Consider the following 20,053-nt stretch of genomic DNA (forward strand, 5'->3'; position numbering starts at 1 on the left):
AATGCCAGTGTGGTTCTTCAGCGGTTCTTTAGGGTGGTTGAGGTGCTATATAGCACTGTTATCGTATAAAGAACCTGTTAATGCCAGTGTGGTTCTTCAGCGGTTCTTCTGGGTGGTTAAGGTGCTATATAGCACCGTTATCGTATAAAGAACCTGTTAATGCCAGTGTGGTTCTTCAGCGGTTCTTCTGGGTGGTTGAGCTTCTATATAGCACCGTTATCGTATAAAGAACCTGTTAATGCCAGTGTGGTTCTTCAGCGGTTCTTCTGGGTGGTTAAGGTGCTATATAGCACTGTTATCGCATAAAGAATCTGTTAAGCCTTTGTATAGTTCTTTAATGGTTCTCTAACTCTTTTTAGTCTCCTAGTTTAGTTGGGGAAAGGATAAAAAATACATTAAAATACAGTGTATTTCCTGAAGATAACGGTTCTCAACACTTTGCCCCCAAGGCTCCCCTATTAGGAAATATTCCAGGGCCCCTGGAATAAAAAGCATAAAAGTGATTTAAAACAGCTTTTGCCATTGCAGTAAATTCCTATTCATAGCAAACATACGAGAGTGGAGTAACAGATCTAAAATCTAAGGAGGAGAATGGGGTGGTTCTATGGTTCTACATAGCACCATTTGACAAAGATAAAGCTGTGTTCACACTTGATGTGTTTTTTGACAAGAAAAAGTCGACTAGCGCTCTTTTAGTTAAAAAAAAAAAGCTGGAAGAGTTTGGCTTCAAATAGCAGCCGACGGCGTCTTTTGTTGCTATAACAACAGCTGCAACAAGAGTGCTGTGTGGTGCAGAGATACAAAAGGTTGAGAAAGAGAAAGTTGGATCTTGCGTTGGATTTTGAAGTTAACGGGGAGGAGAACGTTTGTGGGTGCACAACATTATACGGGGAAGAAAACTGTATGGTGCTCACAATAATTTAGTCCAGGAGCTCCGGTTGGATGATGCACGGTTTGCGGCATATTTTAGATTTAACAAAAGTCAGTTTGAAGACCTGCTACAAATCATTGCTCCAACACTAGCACAAATAGTCTATCTGCCCCCACATAGAGATCTGATTGGATGAAACAATGAGTGAAATATGTCAAGCTCAACACAAGACAACAGCAAACCACAGTCTATCCACATTTAACACTGTTTCTCAGTCCAGCACATCATTTTGACTGACAGGTTGCTTGCTTGTCACTGAAAGTCCACCAACCTTACGCTCACAGCAAATCTTCTGTAAACTGTACAGCCACATCGCAGCCACCGCTGCTGATTCCCAACAACAGCACTGCCTAAAATCACTTTCCTGCGACTGTCAGGAATATCTCTGTGAACAGAACGGAGGCCTTCTCCGCCTCACGAGGAGTTTGCCGGAGGATGAAGGCATTTGCAATTCAAATCCACACCTCAGACACTCGGGGTAGCAGATTGTTTGCAGGGTTCAATATCCCTGAACACAATGCACCTGTTGCCTCGGAGGAAATGAAATATCTCCTAACAAGCCTCCGTATTTCTCTCTCTCAAATGGATTGTGTAAATGCTCGGCTCAGATGGGGACGGGTCAGCCAGGCCTGCTGGGATTCCTGAAAGCGGAGTATTGATCAAAGAGCATTTCCTGGATCCCGCGTGTGTGTGTGTGTGTGCTGTTGTGACACTGCTGACTGAGCATGCTGAATTATATATGTCAGACTGAACGTCTGACCACTTAAGACAGTCATTTATCAGGCACTAGTCGGACAGCACTTTAGGGGAAATCTTCTAGCCCTCGCAGGGACAGACTTTATAATGAGATAAATAAAGAGTGGGTGGTACATACATACTTACATGTGTGTCGAATTTTGGGATATGTAAAGTGCACCAAGCAGGGCCATGTGCCAGAACTGAATTAAGGGCGTTTTCACACCTGAAAGTCCGCACCAAGGTCCGAACCGAAGTTCATGTTTTAATACATTTGATACTTTCGGTTAGTCTTGGTTTGGTTTCACATTGCAATTATGCGAGCGCACTAAAGCACTGCACATGACACACTTGCGTCCACTCGTCATCATCTATGTGGGCGGCATCTTCACATCGATTGGTTTGTAAACGGACGTGCGTCTGACGCAGTGTTAATTTTGACAGCAAATTTTGATTTAGTTTTAGTCGTAGTCTTTTGACTAAAATGCCATTTAGTTTTAGTCATATTTTAGTCACCTGAATTGTTTTTAGTTTTAGTCTAGTTTTAGTCGACTAAATATCATAAGATTTTAGTCGACTAAAATTGTAAAATTGTCAACTAAATTGTAATACATTAAGCCTTACATAACCGACTGTCACTTGAACTGACTTTTTGACATCATTTTTTTTACATTAAGAATACACGAAAGAGCTCAATTCACTTTTTTGTTTGTTTTTTAAAAACATCTATATCGTTTTTATAACTTTGTATTTCTGTTTTAGTCAGTACGCCATATCAGGTTAAAACTAAAGCTTCAAATAAGTTTTTTAATTTTTTTAATTTCAGTTAACGTTTATTTCATTTCAAGTTAACTATTATAACCCTGACACTTTATTGAATATGTGTCAAATACTGGTCTTTCCTCCTGACTATGAATTAAATGAGAATTAAATTAAATACAGTTTATTGTGTAACCAAAAATGAATATATAATGCGTGACTTTTAATGATAAACAAGCTCGAAATACACATGGACTCTTATTTTGAAATGTTTCGCCTCTGTTGCAGTTGCACGAGCTCATTCAAGTTCAGGAGATAAAATATGCGTTATTACAACCGTCTAAAACATATTACTATATAAACATCGTAAAGTAAACACTGTCATTATTCATCAGCATTAGTTCATAAACAATTGCCTGGCATAAATGTGTGTTATTAATTGATTGAGCCGCTCTGGAGCGCTGGATTGGGGTGTGTGAGGTGTGTGAGCTGGATTGGGGTGTGTGAGCTGGATTGGGGTGTGTGAGCTGGATTGGGGTGTGTGAGCTGGATTGGGGTGTGTGAGCTGGATTGGGGTGTGTGAGCTGGATTGGGGTGTGTGAGCCGGATTGGGGTGTGTGAGCTGGATTGGGGTGTGTGAGCTGGATTGGGGTGTGTGAGCCGGATTGGGGTGTGTGAGCCGGATTGGGGTGTGTGAGCCGTATTGGGGTGTGTGAGCTGGATTGGGGTGTGTGAGCCGTATTGGGGTGTGTGAGCTGGATTGGGGTGTGTGAGCTGGATTGGGGTGTGTGAGCTGGATTGGGGTGTGTGAGCTGGATTGGGGTGTGTGAGCTGGATTGGGGTGTGTGAGCTGGATTGGGGTGTGTGAGCTGGATTGGGGTGTGTGAGCCGGATTGGGGTGTGTGAGCCGGATTGGGGTGTGTGAGCCGTATTGGGGTGTGTGAGCTGGATTGGGGTGTGTGAGCCGTATTGGGGTGTGTGAGCTGGATTGGGGTGTGTGAGCTGGATTGGGGTGTGTGAGCTGGATTGGGGTGTGTGAGCTGGATTGGGGTGTGTGAGCCGGATTGGGGTGTGTGAGCCGGATTGGGGTGTGTGAGCCGGATTGGGGTGTGTGAGCGGGATTGGGGTGTGTGAGCTGGATTGGGGTGTGTGAGCTGGATTGGGGTGTGTGAGCTGGATTGGGGTGTATGAGCTGGATTGGGGTGTGTGAGCCGGATTGGGGTGTGTGAGCCGGATTGGGGTGTGTGAGCTGGATTGGGGTGTGTGAGCTGGATTGGGGGTGTGTGAGCCGGATTGGGGTGTGTGAGCTGGATTGGGGTGTGTGAGCTGGATTGGGGTGTGTGAGCCGGATTGGGGTGTGTGAGCTGGATTGGGGTGTGTGAGCCGGATTGGGGTGTGTGAGCTGGATTGGGGTGTGTGAGCTGGATTGGGGTGTGTGAGCCGGATTGGGGTGTGTGAGCTGGATTGGGGTGTGTGAGCTGGATTGGGGTGTGTGAGCCGGATTGGGGTGTGTGAGCTGGATTGGGGTGTGTGAGCTGGATTGGGGTGTGTGAGCTGAATTGGGGTGTGTGAGCTGGATTGGGGTGTGTGAGCTGGATTGGGGTGTGTGAGCTGGATTGGGGTGTGTGAGCTGGATTGGGGTGTGTGAGCTGGATTGGGGTGTGTGAGCTGGATTGGGGTGTGTGAGCTGGATTGGGGTGTGTGAGCTGGATTGGGGTGTGTGAGCTGGATTGGGGTGTGTGAGCTGGATTGGGGTGTGTGAGCTGAATTGGGGTGTGTGAGCTGGATTGGGGTGTGTGAGCTGGATTGGGGTGTGTGAGCTGGATTGGGGTCAGCATCTGTTACACAGGACATCAGTTCTGACTGGATCTCTTCCCTAATCGTCCCTCCCTAACATTTTCGTCTCTTTTTTATTTGTTGACGAAATTGACAGTTATAGTTTTTGTCATCCAACACTAGTTTTTATTTAGTTATCGTCTCGTTTTCGTCAGTGAAAAAAGGTTGTTGACGAAAATTATGACGAAAATTATTCGTCAACGAAATTAACACTGGTCTGACGTCACCGTCTTTGACAAGAATGAATGAACGGACGCATAATATTGTTGCCACTAGTGAACACTGGCATTGCTTGACTATTTTCTTTTCATCACGTTTAAAAGTGGACATTTCAAGCCTTAACACATATTTCTCATGTTTGTGAGACAAGTAGCTGCTGAGTTTCGGTTTATTTGAGACGCGCTCAAATTCATGTGCAAAGCATGTGATCGCTCCCACGATTATTGTCTGCTATAGATTATTTGCTTCTTATTTATTAAATCCAGGCAATTATCTGATTAAACGTTGATTAAAATTAAGATACAATTTATACAAAACAAAATTCACATTAAAGAAAGGCTTTCTAAGCCAAATCATACAAAATTTATTTCAAAATAATTTCTGAGCTTCTGTCTTCTGACAGATTGCGCATCTTTTCACTTTTCATAATCAATGTAGCCTAGATGAAATTTAAAAATAACATTATAATATTTAAACATAAACAGGAACTTCCTGTAAATGCTCTGAAAGTCTGAACCGTACAGAAAATGCTTTCACTCTAGAAACGAACCGAACCTTTGTTCAGTTTGATCCGGACCGAGACTTCCTCTTTTCGTCGGACCAAATTTCATCTGTTTGGTCCGGACCGTGGTACGGGGAGGTTTCACACCTGACATTTTAATTTGGACCAAACTGAAAAGTCCGAAAATCTGGACTAAACAAGGTAGGTGTGAACGGGCCCTAAGAATGCTTCTTTAAGTTCAGGTGGACGGAGGGATGGACAGACAGACAGAAATAGAAATGGTCAAATGATAGAAAGATAGAAAGACAGACAGGAGTGTGTTTATGGGGATTCTTCTAGAAGTGCATTTGTGAGGTCAGGCACTGATGTCGGACGAGAAGGCCTGGCTCTCAGTCTCCGCTCTAATTCATCCCAAAGGTGTTCAATCGGGTCGAGGTCAGGACTTCAAGTTCCTCCACATCAAACTCGCTCATCATGTCTTTATGGAGACGCTTTGTGCACTGGTCAGTCATGCTGGGACAGGAAGGGGCCGTCCCCAAACTGTTCCCACAAAGTTGGGAGCAAGAAATTGTCCAAAATGTCTTGGTGAAGCATTAAGAGTTCCTTTCACTGGAACTAAGGGGCCAACCCCTGAAAAACAACCCCACACCATAATCCCCCCTCCACCAAATTTTACACTTGGCACAATGCAGTCAGGCAAGTCCCGTTCTCCTGGCAACCGCCAAACCCAGACTTGTCCATGGGATTGTCAGACAGAGAAGCGTGATTGGTCACTCAGAGAACACGTCTCCACTGCTCTAGAGTCCAGTGGCGGCGCACTTTACCCCACTGCATCCCACGCTTTGCATTGAACTTGGTGATGTAAGGCTTGGATGAGCGGCTTGGCCATGGAAACCCATTCCATGAAGCTCTACACACTGTTCTTGAGCTCATCTGAAGGCCACAGAAGTTTGGAGATCTGGAGCTCTTGACTCTGCGGAAAGTTGGCAGCTTCTGTGACCCTCAGCATGCGCTGACCCCGCTCTGTGATTTCACTTTGTGGCTGAGTTGCTGTTGTTCCCAATCGCTTCCAATTTGTTATAATCCCACTAATAGTTGAGCGTGGAATATTTAGTAGTGAGGAAATTTCCCGAATGGACTTATTGCACAGGTGGCCACAGATCACGGCCCCACGCTTGAGTTCTCTGAGAGCGGCCCATTCTCTCACTAATGTGTGTAGAAGATTGATTTGAGATTGATTACATAGACAGAAAGACAGACAGACAGACAGACAGACAGACAGACAGACAGACAGACAGACTGACAGGTAGATAGATAGATAGATAGATAGATAGACAGACAGACAGACAGACAGACAGACAGACAGACAGACAGACAGACAGACAGACAGACAGACAGACAGACAGACAGACAGACAGACAGACAGACAGACAGACAGACAGACAGACAGATAGATAGATAGATAGATAGATAGATAGATAGATAGATAGATAGATAGATAGATAGATAGATAGATAGATAGATAGATAGATAGATAGATAGATAGATAGATAGATAGATAGATAGATCGATGTCGACCTGTCTGACGTCAGAAAGCTTTTGTGGAGGAAGTCTTGAGTTGTGAAAGTGGATGACACACTGAACTCTTTTAGCTCAAAAGACCAAGAAAAATGTGACTCCTCATAGAATGACTTCTTTAAAGAATAATTTAATTGTGTAAAAATGGAGAGGCCAGTGTGAGCGTGTGTATCTCGGGTGAAGTCTGATTGTCTCGGCATGAGTTCCATTATTCATTGTTCTGTGAGTGGCTCTAATTGCACCATCATTACCAGCGCGAGCTCTAATAACTGCCCCCGATTCCTCATTCACACTGACAGATCACTTCAAGCGCCATTAAAACAATTATCTTAAGAAGACTAGCACTGATTAATATTCCCATAATGCTCTGTAATTACGCATCACTGATATGTGGATGTGGCTGGAATCTTTGAAAACAGTCTTTCTGTCTTCTATTTTAAAGTAATACAAATGTGGAGTTTTTTATTTATTTATTTATTTTTTTAGAAAAACTGCAGCACAAATTCCTACGGGTAAAGAAAATGAAAGGAGAGGTTTCCTCAGAGAAAACGGTTTTAATTTATTTATTACAGATGTCCCTATTACAGTGAACTACAGAAGCGCTGTTATTGCCCTATAACTCATAAGTCATTTTAAGCTTTTTTACTGCACTGCAGTATTTTTAATAGAAAAGCTTCACACCGGAAGGTTGTTGCAACACTTTTGCATAAAACTTTATTTAAAGGGGCCACATTGCATAAAACCAGATGTTATTTGTCAAACAATGTAGAAAAACACTAACAATGGCCAAACTCGGGGTTATTATCGTCAAATAAAACTAAAACTATTATAGTTAAAATAAAATAAAGCTATAAAATTAATATAAATCTTCCCCTCTCTCTTCATCTCTTCTCTGATGATGAGGGCGGGGCCACCTGTCACTCACATGAGATCAGCCAATAGCAAACCACAAGCATCCAATCAATTCCCTGCAGACAAAATCAAGCCCCGCCCTACATTTGTTCTTGTTTGAGAAGCGTTTCACTCGGATATACGGCACAATACGAGAAGAAAAGACGAGCACAACTTCTGTTTCTGTTTAAAGGGGCCACATTGCATAAAACCAGATGTTATTTGTCAAACAATGTAGAAAAACGGCAACAATGGCCAAACTCGGGGTTATTATCGTCAAATAAAACTAAAACTATTAAAAAAAGCATTTATGTTAATTGAAATTATGCTGAAATAATATCAAATGAAAATATTAATTGAAAAATGTAAATGAGAAATGTTGCCTTGGAAATAAACTGAAATAAGTTGAAGCATTAAAATTATTAACTGGAAATAATTAAAAACTAAAACTAAAAGTGAAATAATTTATTTTAACCTAAAAAATATATAATACAAAATATAATAAAATGACAAAAGCACATAATGAAATTACTAAAAATTAAACTAATATTAAATAAAAATAAAACCATAAAATTAATATAAAAAATAAAACAATAACTCATAATATATGATCACCTGGGCGACACTTCAAAACAATTCATCCAATCAGAATTTAGAGTCAGAACTCTTACATAATTACATGGAATATTGCAGTATTTAGTATAAATGATTAATCCGTGCATATCATTATTGTTTTAAATTCAATCAGAATATCTTCCCCTCTCTCTTCTTCTCTTCTCTGATGACGAGGGCGGGGCAACCTGTCACTCACATGAGATCAGCCAATAGCAAACCACAAGCATCCAATCAATTCCCTGCAGACAAAATCAAGCCCCGCCCTACATTTGTTCTTGTTTGAGAAGCGTTTCACTCTGATATGCGGCACAATATGAGATAAAAGACTGTTTCGTGATGACTTTAAACTTGATAGCCACACTAGATGAGGATAACAGGGTGTGTGTGTCCCTGATTCATTCCGAGTCTCTGTGCCGGAAGTTTGAATCAACACATTTAGATAGAGAGCAGCTTCTCAAGAGCTCAAAAGGTCTGTTTGGATGTCAGCCGTGTGCGGTGTGACTGCGGTTTGTGAAGCGGCATTCAGCTCGAACATCTAACACATTGTACGGGCTTCATTCAGACTCTGAGGTACAGTTCTAACCTTGACACTAACAATGCTGAGGTCACAGCTTTCCATTTCTGATCAAAACAGCCTCAGTGCTTCAGAGACAAGCGTCTACCAAACGAACAGATGTAAATACACTAAAGTTTGGGGTCAGTAAGAGTTTTAATGTTTTTAAAAGAGTCTCTTCTTCTCACGAGGCTGCATTTATTTGATCATAAATACAGTAAAACAGTGAAATATTCCTCCAGTGTAAATCATCTGTTCTCTTTGTAAATGTGTGTGAGTGTGTGTGTGTGTGTGTGTGTGTGTGAGTGTCTGTGTGTGTTTGTGAGTGTCTGTGTGTGTGTGTCTGTGTGTGTCTGTGTGTGTGAGTGTCTATGTGTGTGAGTGTCTGTGTGTGTGTGAGTGTCTGTGAGTGTCTGTGTGTGTGTGTGTGAGTATCTCTGTGTGTGTGTGTGTGTGTGTGTGTGTGTGTGTGTGTGTGTGTGTGATGGATAGGTTTAGGGTTAGTGTAAGGGGAGAAAATATACAGTTTGTACAGTATAACAAACATTTGTTCTTGTTTGTGAAGCATTTCACTCGGATATACGGCACAATAGAGAAGAAAAGACTAGAAAAACTTCTGTTTCGTGATGACTTTAAACTTGATAGCCACACTAGATGAGGATAACAGGGTGTGTGTGTCCCTGATTCATTCCGAGTCTCTGTGCCGGAAGTTTGAATCAACACATTTAAATAGAGATCAGCTTCTCAAGAGCATTACGTCTATGTAGAGTCCCCACAAAGATAGTGAACCAGATGTGAGTGTTTGTGTGTGTGTGTGAGTGTCTGTCAGTGTGTATGTGTGAGTGAGTGAGTATGTGTGTCTGTGAGTGTGTGCACGCGTGTGTGTGAGTGTGTGTGTGTGAGTGTGTGTGTGTGTGTGTGTGTCAATGAGTGTGTGCGTGTTTGCAGAGTATGTGCGTGCGTGTGTGTGAGTGCGTGTGTGCAGAGTGTGTGTATGTGTGTGTGAGAGTGTGTGTCTGTGCGTGTGTGTGTGAGTGCGTGTGTGAGTGTGCATGTGTGTGAGAGTGTGTATCTTTGAGTGTGTGCGCGTGTGTGTGAGTGCGTGTGTGTGTTTGTGTGAGTGTGTGTGTGTGTGTGTGTGTGTGTGTGAGTGAGTGTGGGCATGTTTTTGTGAAATATCAGGACACAAATGTGTATAATGACATGAGTGTGACAAAAAGAGGGTGAAATATGAGGACGTTCCCCATGTCCTCACTTTTCAAAATGCTTATAAATCACACAGAATTAGGTTTTTTCACAGAAAGTGAACTGCACAGTCTCATGTGATGGGTAGGTTTAGGGGCAGGGGCAGTGTGTGTGTGTGTGTGTGTGTGTGTGTGTGTGTGTGTGTGTGTGTGTGTGTGTGTGTCTGTGTGTGTGTGTGTGATGGGTAGGGGGATAGAAAATACGGTTTGTACAGTATAAAAACCAATACGCCTATGTAATGTCCTCACATTTCACAAAAACAAACATGTGTGTGTGTGTATGTGTGAGTGTGTCTGTGAGTGTGTGTGTGTGTGTGTGTGTGTGTGTGTGTGTGTGTGTGTGTGTGTGAGTGTGTGTGTCTGAGTGTATGTGTGAGTGTGTGTGTGTGAGTGCGTGTGTGAGTGTGTGTGAGTGCATGTGTCTGTGAGTGTGTTTGCGTGCGAGTGTGTGTGTGTGTCTGTGAGTGTGTGTGTCAGTGAGTATGTGTGAGTGCGTGTGTGTGTGTGTGTCTGTGAGTGTGTGTGTGTGTGAGTGCATGTGTCTGTGAGTGTGTGTGTGCGTGCGAGTGTGTGCGTGTCTGTGAGTGTGTGTGCGTGCGAGTGTGTGCGTGTCTGTGAGTGTGTGTAAGTGCGTGTATGTGTGTGTGTCTGTGAGTGTGTGTGTGTGTGTGTGTGTGCGTGTCTGTGAGTGCGTGTGTCTGTGTGAGTGCGTGTGTGTGAGTGTGTGTGTTACCTGTCTCTCTCTGAGCTGAGGTTCTGTGTGTGTCTGTGAGTGTGTGTGAGTGCATGTGTGTGTGTGTGTGTGTGTGTGTGTGTGTGTGTCTGTGAGTGTGTGTGCCTGTGTGTGTGTGTGTGTGTGAGTGTGTGTGTGTGTGTGTGTGAGTGAGTGTGTGTGTGAGTGTGTGTGTTACCTGTCTCTCTCTGAGCTGAGGTGACACAGCAGGTGACAGGCCCACAGTAGCGGCCCCGCGTATGTGCTCAGCGCCGTCAGGAAAACAGCAGGAGCTTCTACATAACTCTCCAGACCCACGAAACCCACAGAGATGTCCACCGTCCCGATGTTATTAGAGTTTCCCTGAACACATGACACAAAACACCACACAACATCCCCAATCAGACCTCTCGCACAGGCACAGACAATAAGGTGGATAAGCAGTAGAAAAGTGATGCAGCACAGGTTTGAGACGCACACACACACACACTGAGACCGTGAATCTCATTCAGGTGAGGTGAGAGAAGCTGTGTTTCCAGTCTCCGCTGACAGACTCAGACTCTGAGGGTCCCTCGGCTGACGGATGGATGAGGAAGAGGGGAAATAAATGAACAGATCATGTCCTTTCCTGTCAGGAGGCTGTGTGTGTCAGGACAGGCCGATTGGAAAATCCTCCCTCTCTTCCTCCCATTATTTCAGGCTAGTTTGCAGTGTCAGGGTGGGCGGGAAAAGGGCCTGGCCTGACACAATCAGCTAAATCAATGTGACAATTTACAATTAACAATCCCCTCACCCTGCTTAATGACTACAGAGGGAGAGCGGGGAATATATCCGTCCTTTGACAGCTCAGTTGCATTGACCCCGACTGTGCCTTTAATGATGATGTCATTGTCAAGCCCATAATTCCATGCTCCGGTGCTTTAAATGATAATTGGCCAGTAAAGCGCCATTTATGACCCTTACTTACACACACACAGTCTCAGTGTCTCACTATAAAACCGATTCTTTTGAACAGGTTTCTGAAACAGTCCTCTCGTCTGCCGTTGGTTGGCATAGTTTTGAGGTCATTTACTGCCACTGTCAGTCAAAAGTTTGCAATAATTCAGATTTTTTTGTGTGTTTTTGAAGTAAGGGCCTATTTTACTGATCTGAGCTCATGGTCTGAGGCTCACGGCGCAGGTGCTCTAAGTGTGTGTCTGAATCCACTTTTGCTAGTTTACCGATGGAAAAAGCGGTCGTCACACGCGGCTCATGGTCTAAAAGGGTCGTCCCTCGTCTCTTAATGAGTCATGGGTGTGTTTTGGGCTTAACGTGCAATAAACCAATCAGAGCCTCAGCTCCCTTTCCCTTTAAAAGCCAGTTGAGCTGCACCATGAGCGGGTTCACTATTGACATGAGGAGAGACTGAACGCTTCTCCAGAGAGAGTGTGTGTGTGTGTGTGTGTGTGTGTGTGTGTGTGTGTGTGTGTGTGTGTGTGCTGCTGCCCTGTGTGTGTAATAATCAGAGTGTGTGTGTCTGTGTGTGCTGCTGCCCTGTGTGTGTAATAATCAGAGTGTGTGTGTGTGTGTGTGCTGCTGCCCTGTGTGTGTAATAATCAGAGTGTGTGTGTGTGTGTGTGCTGCTGCCCTGTGTGTGTAATAATCAGAGTGTGTGTGTGTGTGTGTGTGTGTGTGCTGCTGCCCTGTGTGTGTAATAATCAGAGTGTGTGTGTGTGTGTGTGTGTGTGCTGCTGCCCTGTGTGTGTAATAATCAGTGTGTGTGTGTGTGTGTGTGCTGCTGCCCTGTGTGTGTAATAATCAGAGTGTGTGTGTGTGTGTGTGTGTGCTGCTGCGCGTCCCTGTGTGTGTAATAACCAGAGTGTGTGTGTGTGTGTGTGTGTGTGTTTGTGTGTGTGCTGCTGCGCGTCCCTGTGACATAAATGTACTTACTATAAATAAGCAGTAATTAAGAGTTTATTGAGGCAAAGTCATAGTTTTATTCAATTGGACTCTAAATCTAAAGTTTGACCACTTTTTTAAATAGTTTTAGTTAACTATTCCAACAGCAACAGAAACGAAAGAGCAGTCGCACATGAATCATTTTGTTAGTTATTAAGACAAAAACATTGCTTCCCATTTTCTCATTCGTTAACTAGTCTCAGGGTTCAGAGACCATTATATTATATTATATTATAATTATATTATTATATAAGGAGCCAAATTTCTTTGTAAATCATTCCTAAAATCCATTCTTGCTAATTGAACTGTGATAAGTGCTCAAAGTCTTGATGGATTCAAACAAGTGATTGACAAACATCTGGAGAACAACGAAACTGCTATTATTTGATCGATATGCATTCCTGGAGGAAACTAGACCACTGTTACCTTCAGTAAAGACAGTATTCTTCCAGATATTCTCATTACCTGGAAGTAGAAGAAAGCCTGCCCGAACCAGTAGTGCATGATGGTGGTCTGTGCGGCATCGTAATGCAGCTTCTTCCAGATGAACTGAGCCATGACGGTCTGGATGAGCAGACAGCAGGCCAGCGTGGGCAAATTATGAGCTCTGAAGAGCAGAGCCACCAATAACACCACCCCGCTGTACACTTCCCACAATCCTCTGCTCTTCAGCCGCCCACTGTCCGCCGCTGACGACATCACCTGCGAGCGCAACAGGTCCTTCACGCCGGTGAACAGGATGCCGAGGACGAAAACGTAGACGAATCGCGCCTCGCCGGTTCCCCTGGAAGAGAAAGACTCTTGTTTAGGCTCATCAAAGACTCACATTTTCACCCACACACAGCAGAATCAATATTGACTGCCAACACCCTTTTGTTTGAAGCCTCGTCTTCATCTCGGTCCAAGCGTGAGAGGATCAATAACAGCGAGGTTTGGTGTTTCTCAGAGGAGAGCACAAGCTACTTATTATAGCCCACTGCGGGTCAGTGAGGGCGGCCGTCCGGCGCTCAGGAGGAAATCAGCAGAAACCGCCTCAAAGACCTGCTTTGACAGTGTGGTAAACACCGGCATAATATCTGAAATATACAGCGTGGACTTTCTCCTCCTCAGCGTAGGGTCAGGGCGAAGTATACTGAAGCTATTTAAGGGCACAATATAGTGTTAGCGTCCAGAAGAAATCCTCTACTAATCCTCCTACTTTTTCTATAATTAGACAGTGTGTTGTCAAAGTTGATATTGTGGATTTATATGTGTCATTAAAGGGTTAGTTCACCCAAAAATGAAAATTCTGTCATTAATTACTCACCCTCATGTCGTTGGACACCCGTCAGACCTCTGTTCATCTTCAGACACAAATGAAGATATTTTAGTGTAAATCTGATGCTCTGAAAGGCCTCCATTGGCACAATGGCACTTTACACTCTCAAGACCCTTAAAAGACACTAAAGACGTCGATACAAAGTCCATCTCACTACAGTGGCTCTACAATAACTTTATGAAGACGAGAATAGTTTTTGTGCGCAAAAAAACCCTAAATAACGACTTATATAGTGATGACGATTTCAAAACACGGCCTCATGAAGCTTCGAAGCGTTATGAATCAGTGAGTCGAATCAGCAGTTTAGATCACCAAAGTCACGCGATTTCAGCAGTTTGACACACGATCCGAATCATGAATCGACTCACTGATTCATAACGCTTTGAAGCTTCATGAGGCCGTGTTTTGAAATCGTCATCACTATATAAGTCGTTATTTAGGGTTTTTTTGCGCACAAAAACTATTCTCGTTATTCTCGTTATCTCGTAACTATTCACTATATATTTGGACATACAAAGTTTCCGCTCGACAGCGAGGAGATTATTATTATTTTTAGGTGATATATTTAATCAGAGCAATATTTCTGGTTGTGACAGCATTAAACTTGAACAGATAAAACACTAAATACATCAAGAAAACTAGAATATAGAGTTGATGAACAGGCGCATTTGAGTGTTTTACTTGTTTTCCAGTAAAATATTTAAAAACAACAATACATTTGAAACAAAATACATTTAATTGAATTATACTTTCACACAAAAAAGTGCTCAAAACCATTGTTCTAAGACTTTCTTCATAAATTGTATTTGGAATATAAGTGTATTTTGTCTTCAAGCACTAGCAGATCTTTTGGCTGGATTTTAACTCGTTTATACTTAAATTTTCAACATTTCCCACAGCTTTTCCCATAACACGCTACGTTTTCCTACCGATCATGCGTGACACAAGTATAATATGTGTCTGTTTTAAAGTCAATATAGACCCGTGCAAAAACTAAAATAGATGTTGTTTCCACAACATATTCACTTCTGGCCAGCTTTAATACATTTGTTCCCTCGTTTTGGTTAAGTGGTGGCAATGGTTTAACTCAATAAAAACGTTATTCCCTTCTCATAGTGTTAAAAAGTCATTTCATTCTAAATGAACCAATTCAAACAGAAACAACTCGATGATTCCTCTCTTTGCAAAAGTAAAAATGATTTAAACACTGCTGTTCATCACTGTTATCAACTCTATATTTTCTAGTTTTCTTGTTTAAGTTTAATGCTGTCCTCCTAGATTCATTCATTCAAAACCATTGTTCTTGAACCAGAAATACTGCTCGCATTAAATCCTATTATATAATCCAATTATGATGATGTGATCTGGTTTGGCATGCAGCATGGATGCACTTTGTGTAAGTTGCTGGTGTAGTTTGTTCGTAGGGCAGCATGACTGTATGTAGTTTAACTATGTTAAATCACGAGTGGCTTGTAGCTGGAGACGCTCGGTTTCACAGAACACTGGATCAGTCACATTAAATGTGATTAGAGCAAAACAGGCGGGGGATTTCAGCAATTTCCCTGGAGGAGGAGGAAAATCTCATCATTTTTATTGCCACTGTGTCTCTGTTCCTCTTCACTGTAAATAAGCTCCATCAGAGAGAAAACTACATCTGCACAAAACACTTTAATCCAACACGCGTTACCATGCCAACCAGAACTTGGCAACGGCACGTCGCTCCCGGGCACGGACGCATATGCCGAGAGGATGACGCAGCAGGAAAAACGTCAAACCGGCGGCCTGTGGAAATCATCAGACTCAGGACTTTAACCTCAGGACTTGAGTCAGCTGCTATTGTGTTGTATTACAAAAGACATTTTACAATAGAGCTACCTACTACAATGAATACTCAATAAACTCAATCATGTTTATAAAGGGATTCTTGCAAAAATGACAATTCTGTCATCATTTACTCACACTCATGTCGTTACAACAATGTACGAATGAACGAACAAACAAAAAGAAAATCATTTGAACAAAGTAATTAAAGAATGAACAAAAGGATAAGAAAAAATGAAAGAAAGATCAAAGGATTCATGCAAAAATGACAATTCTGTCATCATTTACTCACACTCATGTCGTTACAACAATGAACGAATGAACGAACAAACAAAAAGAAAATCATTTGAACAAACTAATTAAAGAATGAACAAAAGGATAAGAAAAAATGAAAGAAAGATCAAACACGAATGCATGAACAAATTAACACGAAGGAAGGAAGGAAGGAAGAGTGAATAAACAAACAAACAAACAAAGAAAAACAAACAAAAGAAAGAGCGAGCAAGCAAGCGAAAGAACGATTGAAAGAAAGAGCGAGTAAACGAATGACAGAACCAACGAATGAACAAAAGAAAGAAAGAATGAAAGAGCAAATGAGCCAACGATAGAATGAACGAAGGAGCAAACAAAAGAACAAATGAAAGAAAGAGCGAGTAAACGAATGAAAGAACCAAAGAAAGAATGAACAAAAGAATGAAAGAGCAAATGAGCCAACGAAAGAATGAACGAAGGAGCAAACAAAAGAACGAATGAAAGAAAGAGTGAGTAAACGAATGAAAGAACCTAAGAAAGAATGAACAAAAGAAAGAAAGAATGAACAAAAGAAAGAAAGAATGAAAGAGCAAATGAGCCAACGAAAGAATGAATGAAGGAGCAAACAAAAGAACGATTGAAAGAAAGAGCGAGTAAACGAATGAAAGAGCCAAAGAAAGAATGAACAAAAGAAAGAAAGAAAGAGCAAATGAGCCAACGAAAGAATGAACGAAGGAGCAAACAAAAGAACGAATTAAAGAAAGAGCGAGTAAACGAATGAAAGAACCAAAGAAAGAATGAACAAAAGAAAGAAAGAATGAAAGAGCAAATAAGCCTACGAAAGAATGAACGAAAGAGCAAACAAAAGAACGAATAAAAGAGAGTGAGTAAACGAATTAAAGAACCAAAGAAAGAATAAACAAAAGAAAGAATGAACGAACAAAAGAAAGAACGAAGAAAAGCAAGAGCAAGTGCATGAACAAAGAAAAGAAAGAGTGAACGAGAGAAAGAGTGAGCGAACAAAAGAAAGAAGGAAAGTATGAACGAAAGAAAGAGTGAGTAAACTAATGAAAGAACCAAAGAAAGAATGAACAAAAGAAAGAGAATGAAAGAGCAAATGAGCCAACGAAAGAGCAAACAAAAGAACAAATGAAAGAAAGGACGAGTAAACGAATGAAAGAACCAAAGAAAGAATAAACAAAAGAAAGAAAGAATGAACGAACAAAAGAAAGAACGAAGAATAGCAAGAGCAAGTGCATGAACAAAGAAAAGAAAGAATGAACGAACGAGAGAAAGAGTGAGCGAACAAAAGAAAGAATGAAAGTACAAACGAAAGAAAGAGTGAGTAAACGAATGAAAGAACCAAAGAAAGAATGAACAAAAGAAAGAAAAAATGAAAGAGCAAATGAGCCAACGAAAGAATGAACGAAAGAATGAACGAAAGAGTAAACAAAAGAACGAATGAAAGAAAGAGTGAGCAAACGAATGAAAAAACCAAAGAAAGAATAAACAAAAGAAAGAATAAAAATTAAAGAACAAAAGAAAGAACGAAGAAAAGCAAGAGCAAGTGCATGAACAAAGAAAAGAAAGAATGAACGAGAGAGAGAGTGAGCAAACCAAAGAAAGAATGAACAAAAGAAAGAAAGAATGAAAGAGCAAATGAGCCAACGAAAGAACGAATGAAAGAAAGAGTGATTAAACAAATGTAAAAAGAACCAAAGAAAGAATAAACAAAAGAAAGAAAGAATGAACGAACAAAAGAAAGAACGAAGAAAAGCAAGAGCAAGTGCGTGAACAAAGAAATGAAAGAATGAACGAGAGAAAGAGTGAGTGAATAAAAGAAAGAATGAAAGTACGAACGAAAGAAAGAGCGAAAAAGAAAGAAAGATAGGGTTTTAACAATTGTATTTGTGAGTGAATGACTGAAAGAAGGAAAAATAAAGAAATGTCAAATGAATAAAACAAAAGAACACTCATATTAACTCATCCTTTACTCACACTTATACTCATCCTTTACTCACACTCATATTTACTCATCCTTTACTCACACTTATACTCATCCTTTACTCACACTCATATTAACTCATACTCATATTTACTCATCCATTACTCATACTCAAATTTCTCACTAATATGAACTCATCCTTTACTCACTTATAATCATCCTTTACTCACACTCATATTTACTCACTCATATTAACTCATGCTTTACTCACACAAATTTTTACTCATCTTTTACTCACTCTCAAATTTACTCATTCATATTAACTCATCCTTTACTCACACTTATACTCATCCTTTACTCACTCAAATGTACTCACTCATATTAACTCATCCTTTACTCACACGTATACTCATCCTTCACTCACACTCATATTGAGTCACTCATATTCACTCATCCTTTACTCACACTCATATTTACTCACTCATATTAACTCATCCTTTACTCACACTTATATTTACTCATCCTTTACTCACACTCAAATTTACTCACTAATATTAACTCATCCTTTACTCACTTATAATCATCCTTTACTCACTCTCATATTAACTTATCCTTTACTCACACACAAATTTACTCATCCTTTACTCAAACTCATATTTACTCACTCATATTAACTCATCCTTTACTCACACTTATATTTACTCATCCTTTACTCACACTCAAATTTACTCACTAATATTAACTCATCCTTTACTCACTTATAATCATCCTTTACTCAAACTCATATTTACTCATCCTTTACTCACACTCATATTTATTCATCCTTTACTCACACTCAAATTTACTCATCCTTTACTCAAACTCATATTTACTAATTTACTCACATTTACTCATCCTTTATTTACTCATATTTACTCATCCTTTATTCACTCATATTTACTAATTTACTCACATTTACTCATATTTACTCATCCTTACTCACACTCATATTTACTCATCCTTACTCACACTCACATTTACTCATCCTTACTCACACTCATATTTACTCATCCTTTGTTCACTCATATTTACTCACACTCACATTTACTCATATTTACAAATCCTTATTCACTCACATTTACTCATCCTTTACTCACACTCATATTTACTCATCCTTTGTTCACTCATATTTACTCACACTCACATTTACTTACGCTCATATTTACTCAATCATATTTGCTCATCATTTACTCACACTCATATTTACTCATCCTTTATTCACTCATATTTACTAATTTACTCACAGCTACTCATCCTTTACTCATATTTACTCATCCTTATTCACTCATTTTAACTCATCCTTTACTCACACTCAAATTTACTCACTCATATTAACTCATCCTTTACTCACACTCAAATTTACTCACTCATATTAACTCATCCTTTACTCACACTCAAATTTACTTGCTCTCATTTGCTCATCATTTACTCACACTCATATTTACACAATTTACTCACACTCATATTTACTATTTTACTCACACTTATATCTACACATCATTTACTCACACTCATATTTACTAATTTACTCACACTCATATTTACACAATTTACTCACACTCATATTTACACATCATTTACCCACACTCATATTTACACATCATTTACCCACACTCATATTTACACATCATTTACTCACACTCATATTTACACATCATTTACCCACACTCATATTTACAGATCATTTACTCACACTCATATTTACACCATTTACTCACACTCATATTTACACTTCATTTACTCAAACTCATATTTACACATCATTTACTCACTTACACTCAAATTTAAACATCATTTACTCACACTAATATTTACACAATTTACTCACACTCATATTATTTACACATAATTTACTCACACTCATATTATTTAAACATAATTTACTCACACTAATATTTACACAATTTACTCACACTCATATTATTTACACATAATTTACTCACACTCATATTATTTAAACACAATTTACTCACACTCATATTTACACATCATTTACTCACACTCATATTTGCTCATCCTTTACTCACACTCATATTTACACATAATTTACTCACACTCATATTTACACATCATTTACTCACACTCATATTTGCTCATCCTTTACTCACACTCATATTTTCTCATTTACTCACACTCATATTTACACATAATTTACTCACACTCAT

General features: G+C 40.4%; 1 protein-coding gene across 3 annotated transcripts in view; it reads right to left on the reverse strand.

The window, feature by feature from the left end:
• pigg (phosphatidylinositol glycan anchor biosynthesis class G (EMM blood group)) overlaps window positions 1–20,053 on the reverse strand; it is a 348,519-nt gene that overhangs the window by 11,194 nt on the left and 317,272 nt on the right. For all 3 annotated transcript variants that reach the window (XM_079839043.1, XM_079839044.1, XM_079839045.1), the window contains 2 exons: window positions 12,979–13,297; window positions 10,775–10,938 (listed from right to left, as the gene is read on the reverse strand). In XM_079839043.1, coding sequence (XP_079695169.1) covers window positions 10,775–10,938; window positions 12,979–13,297 — 483 coding nt within the window. The remainder of the gene's footprint in view (window positions 1–10,774; window positions 10,939–12,978; window positions 13,298–20,053) is intronic.

Source organism: Gobio gobio, assembly GCF_949357685.1.
Source record: "Gobio gobio genome assembly, chromosome: 16".
Lineage (NCBI taxonomy): Eukaryota > Metazoa > Chordata > Actinopteri > Cypriniformes > Gobionidae > Gobio > Gobio gobio.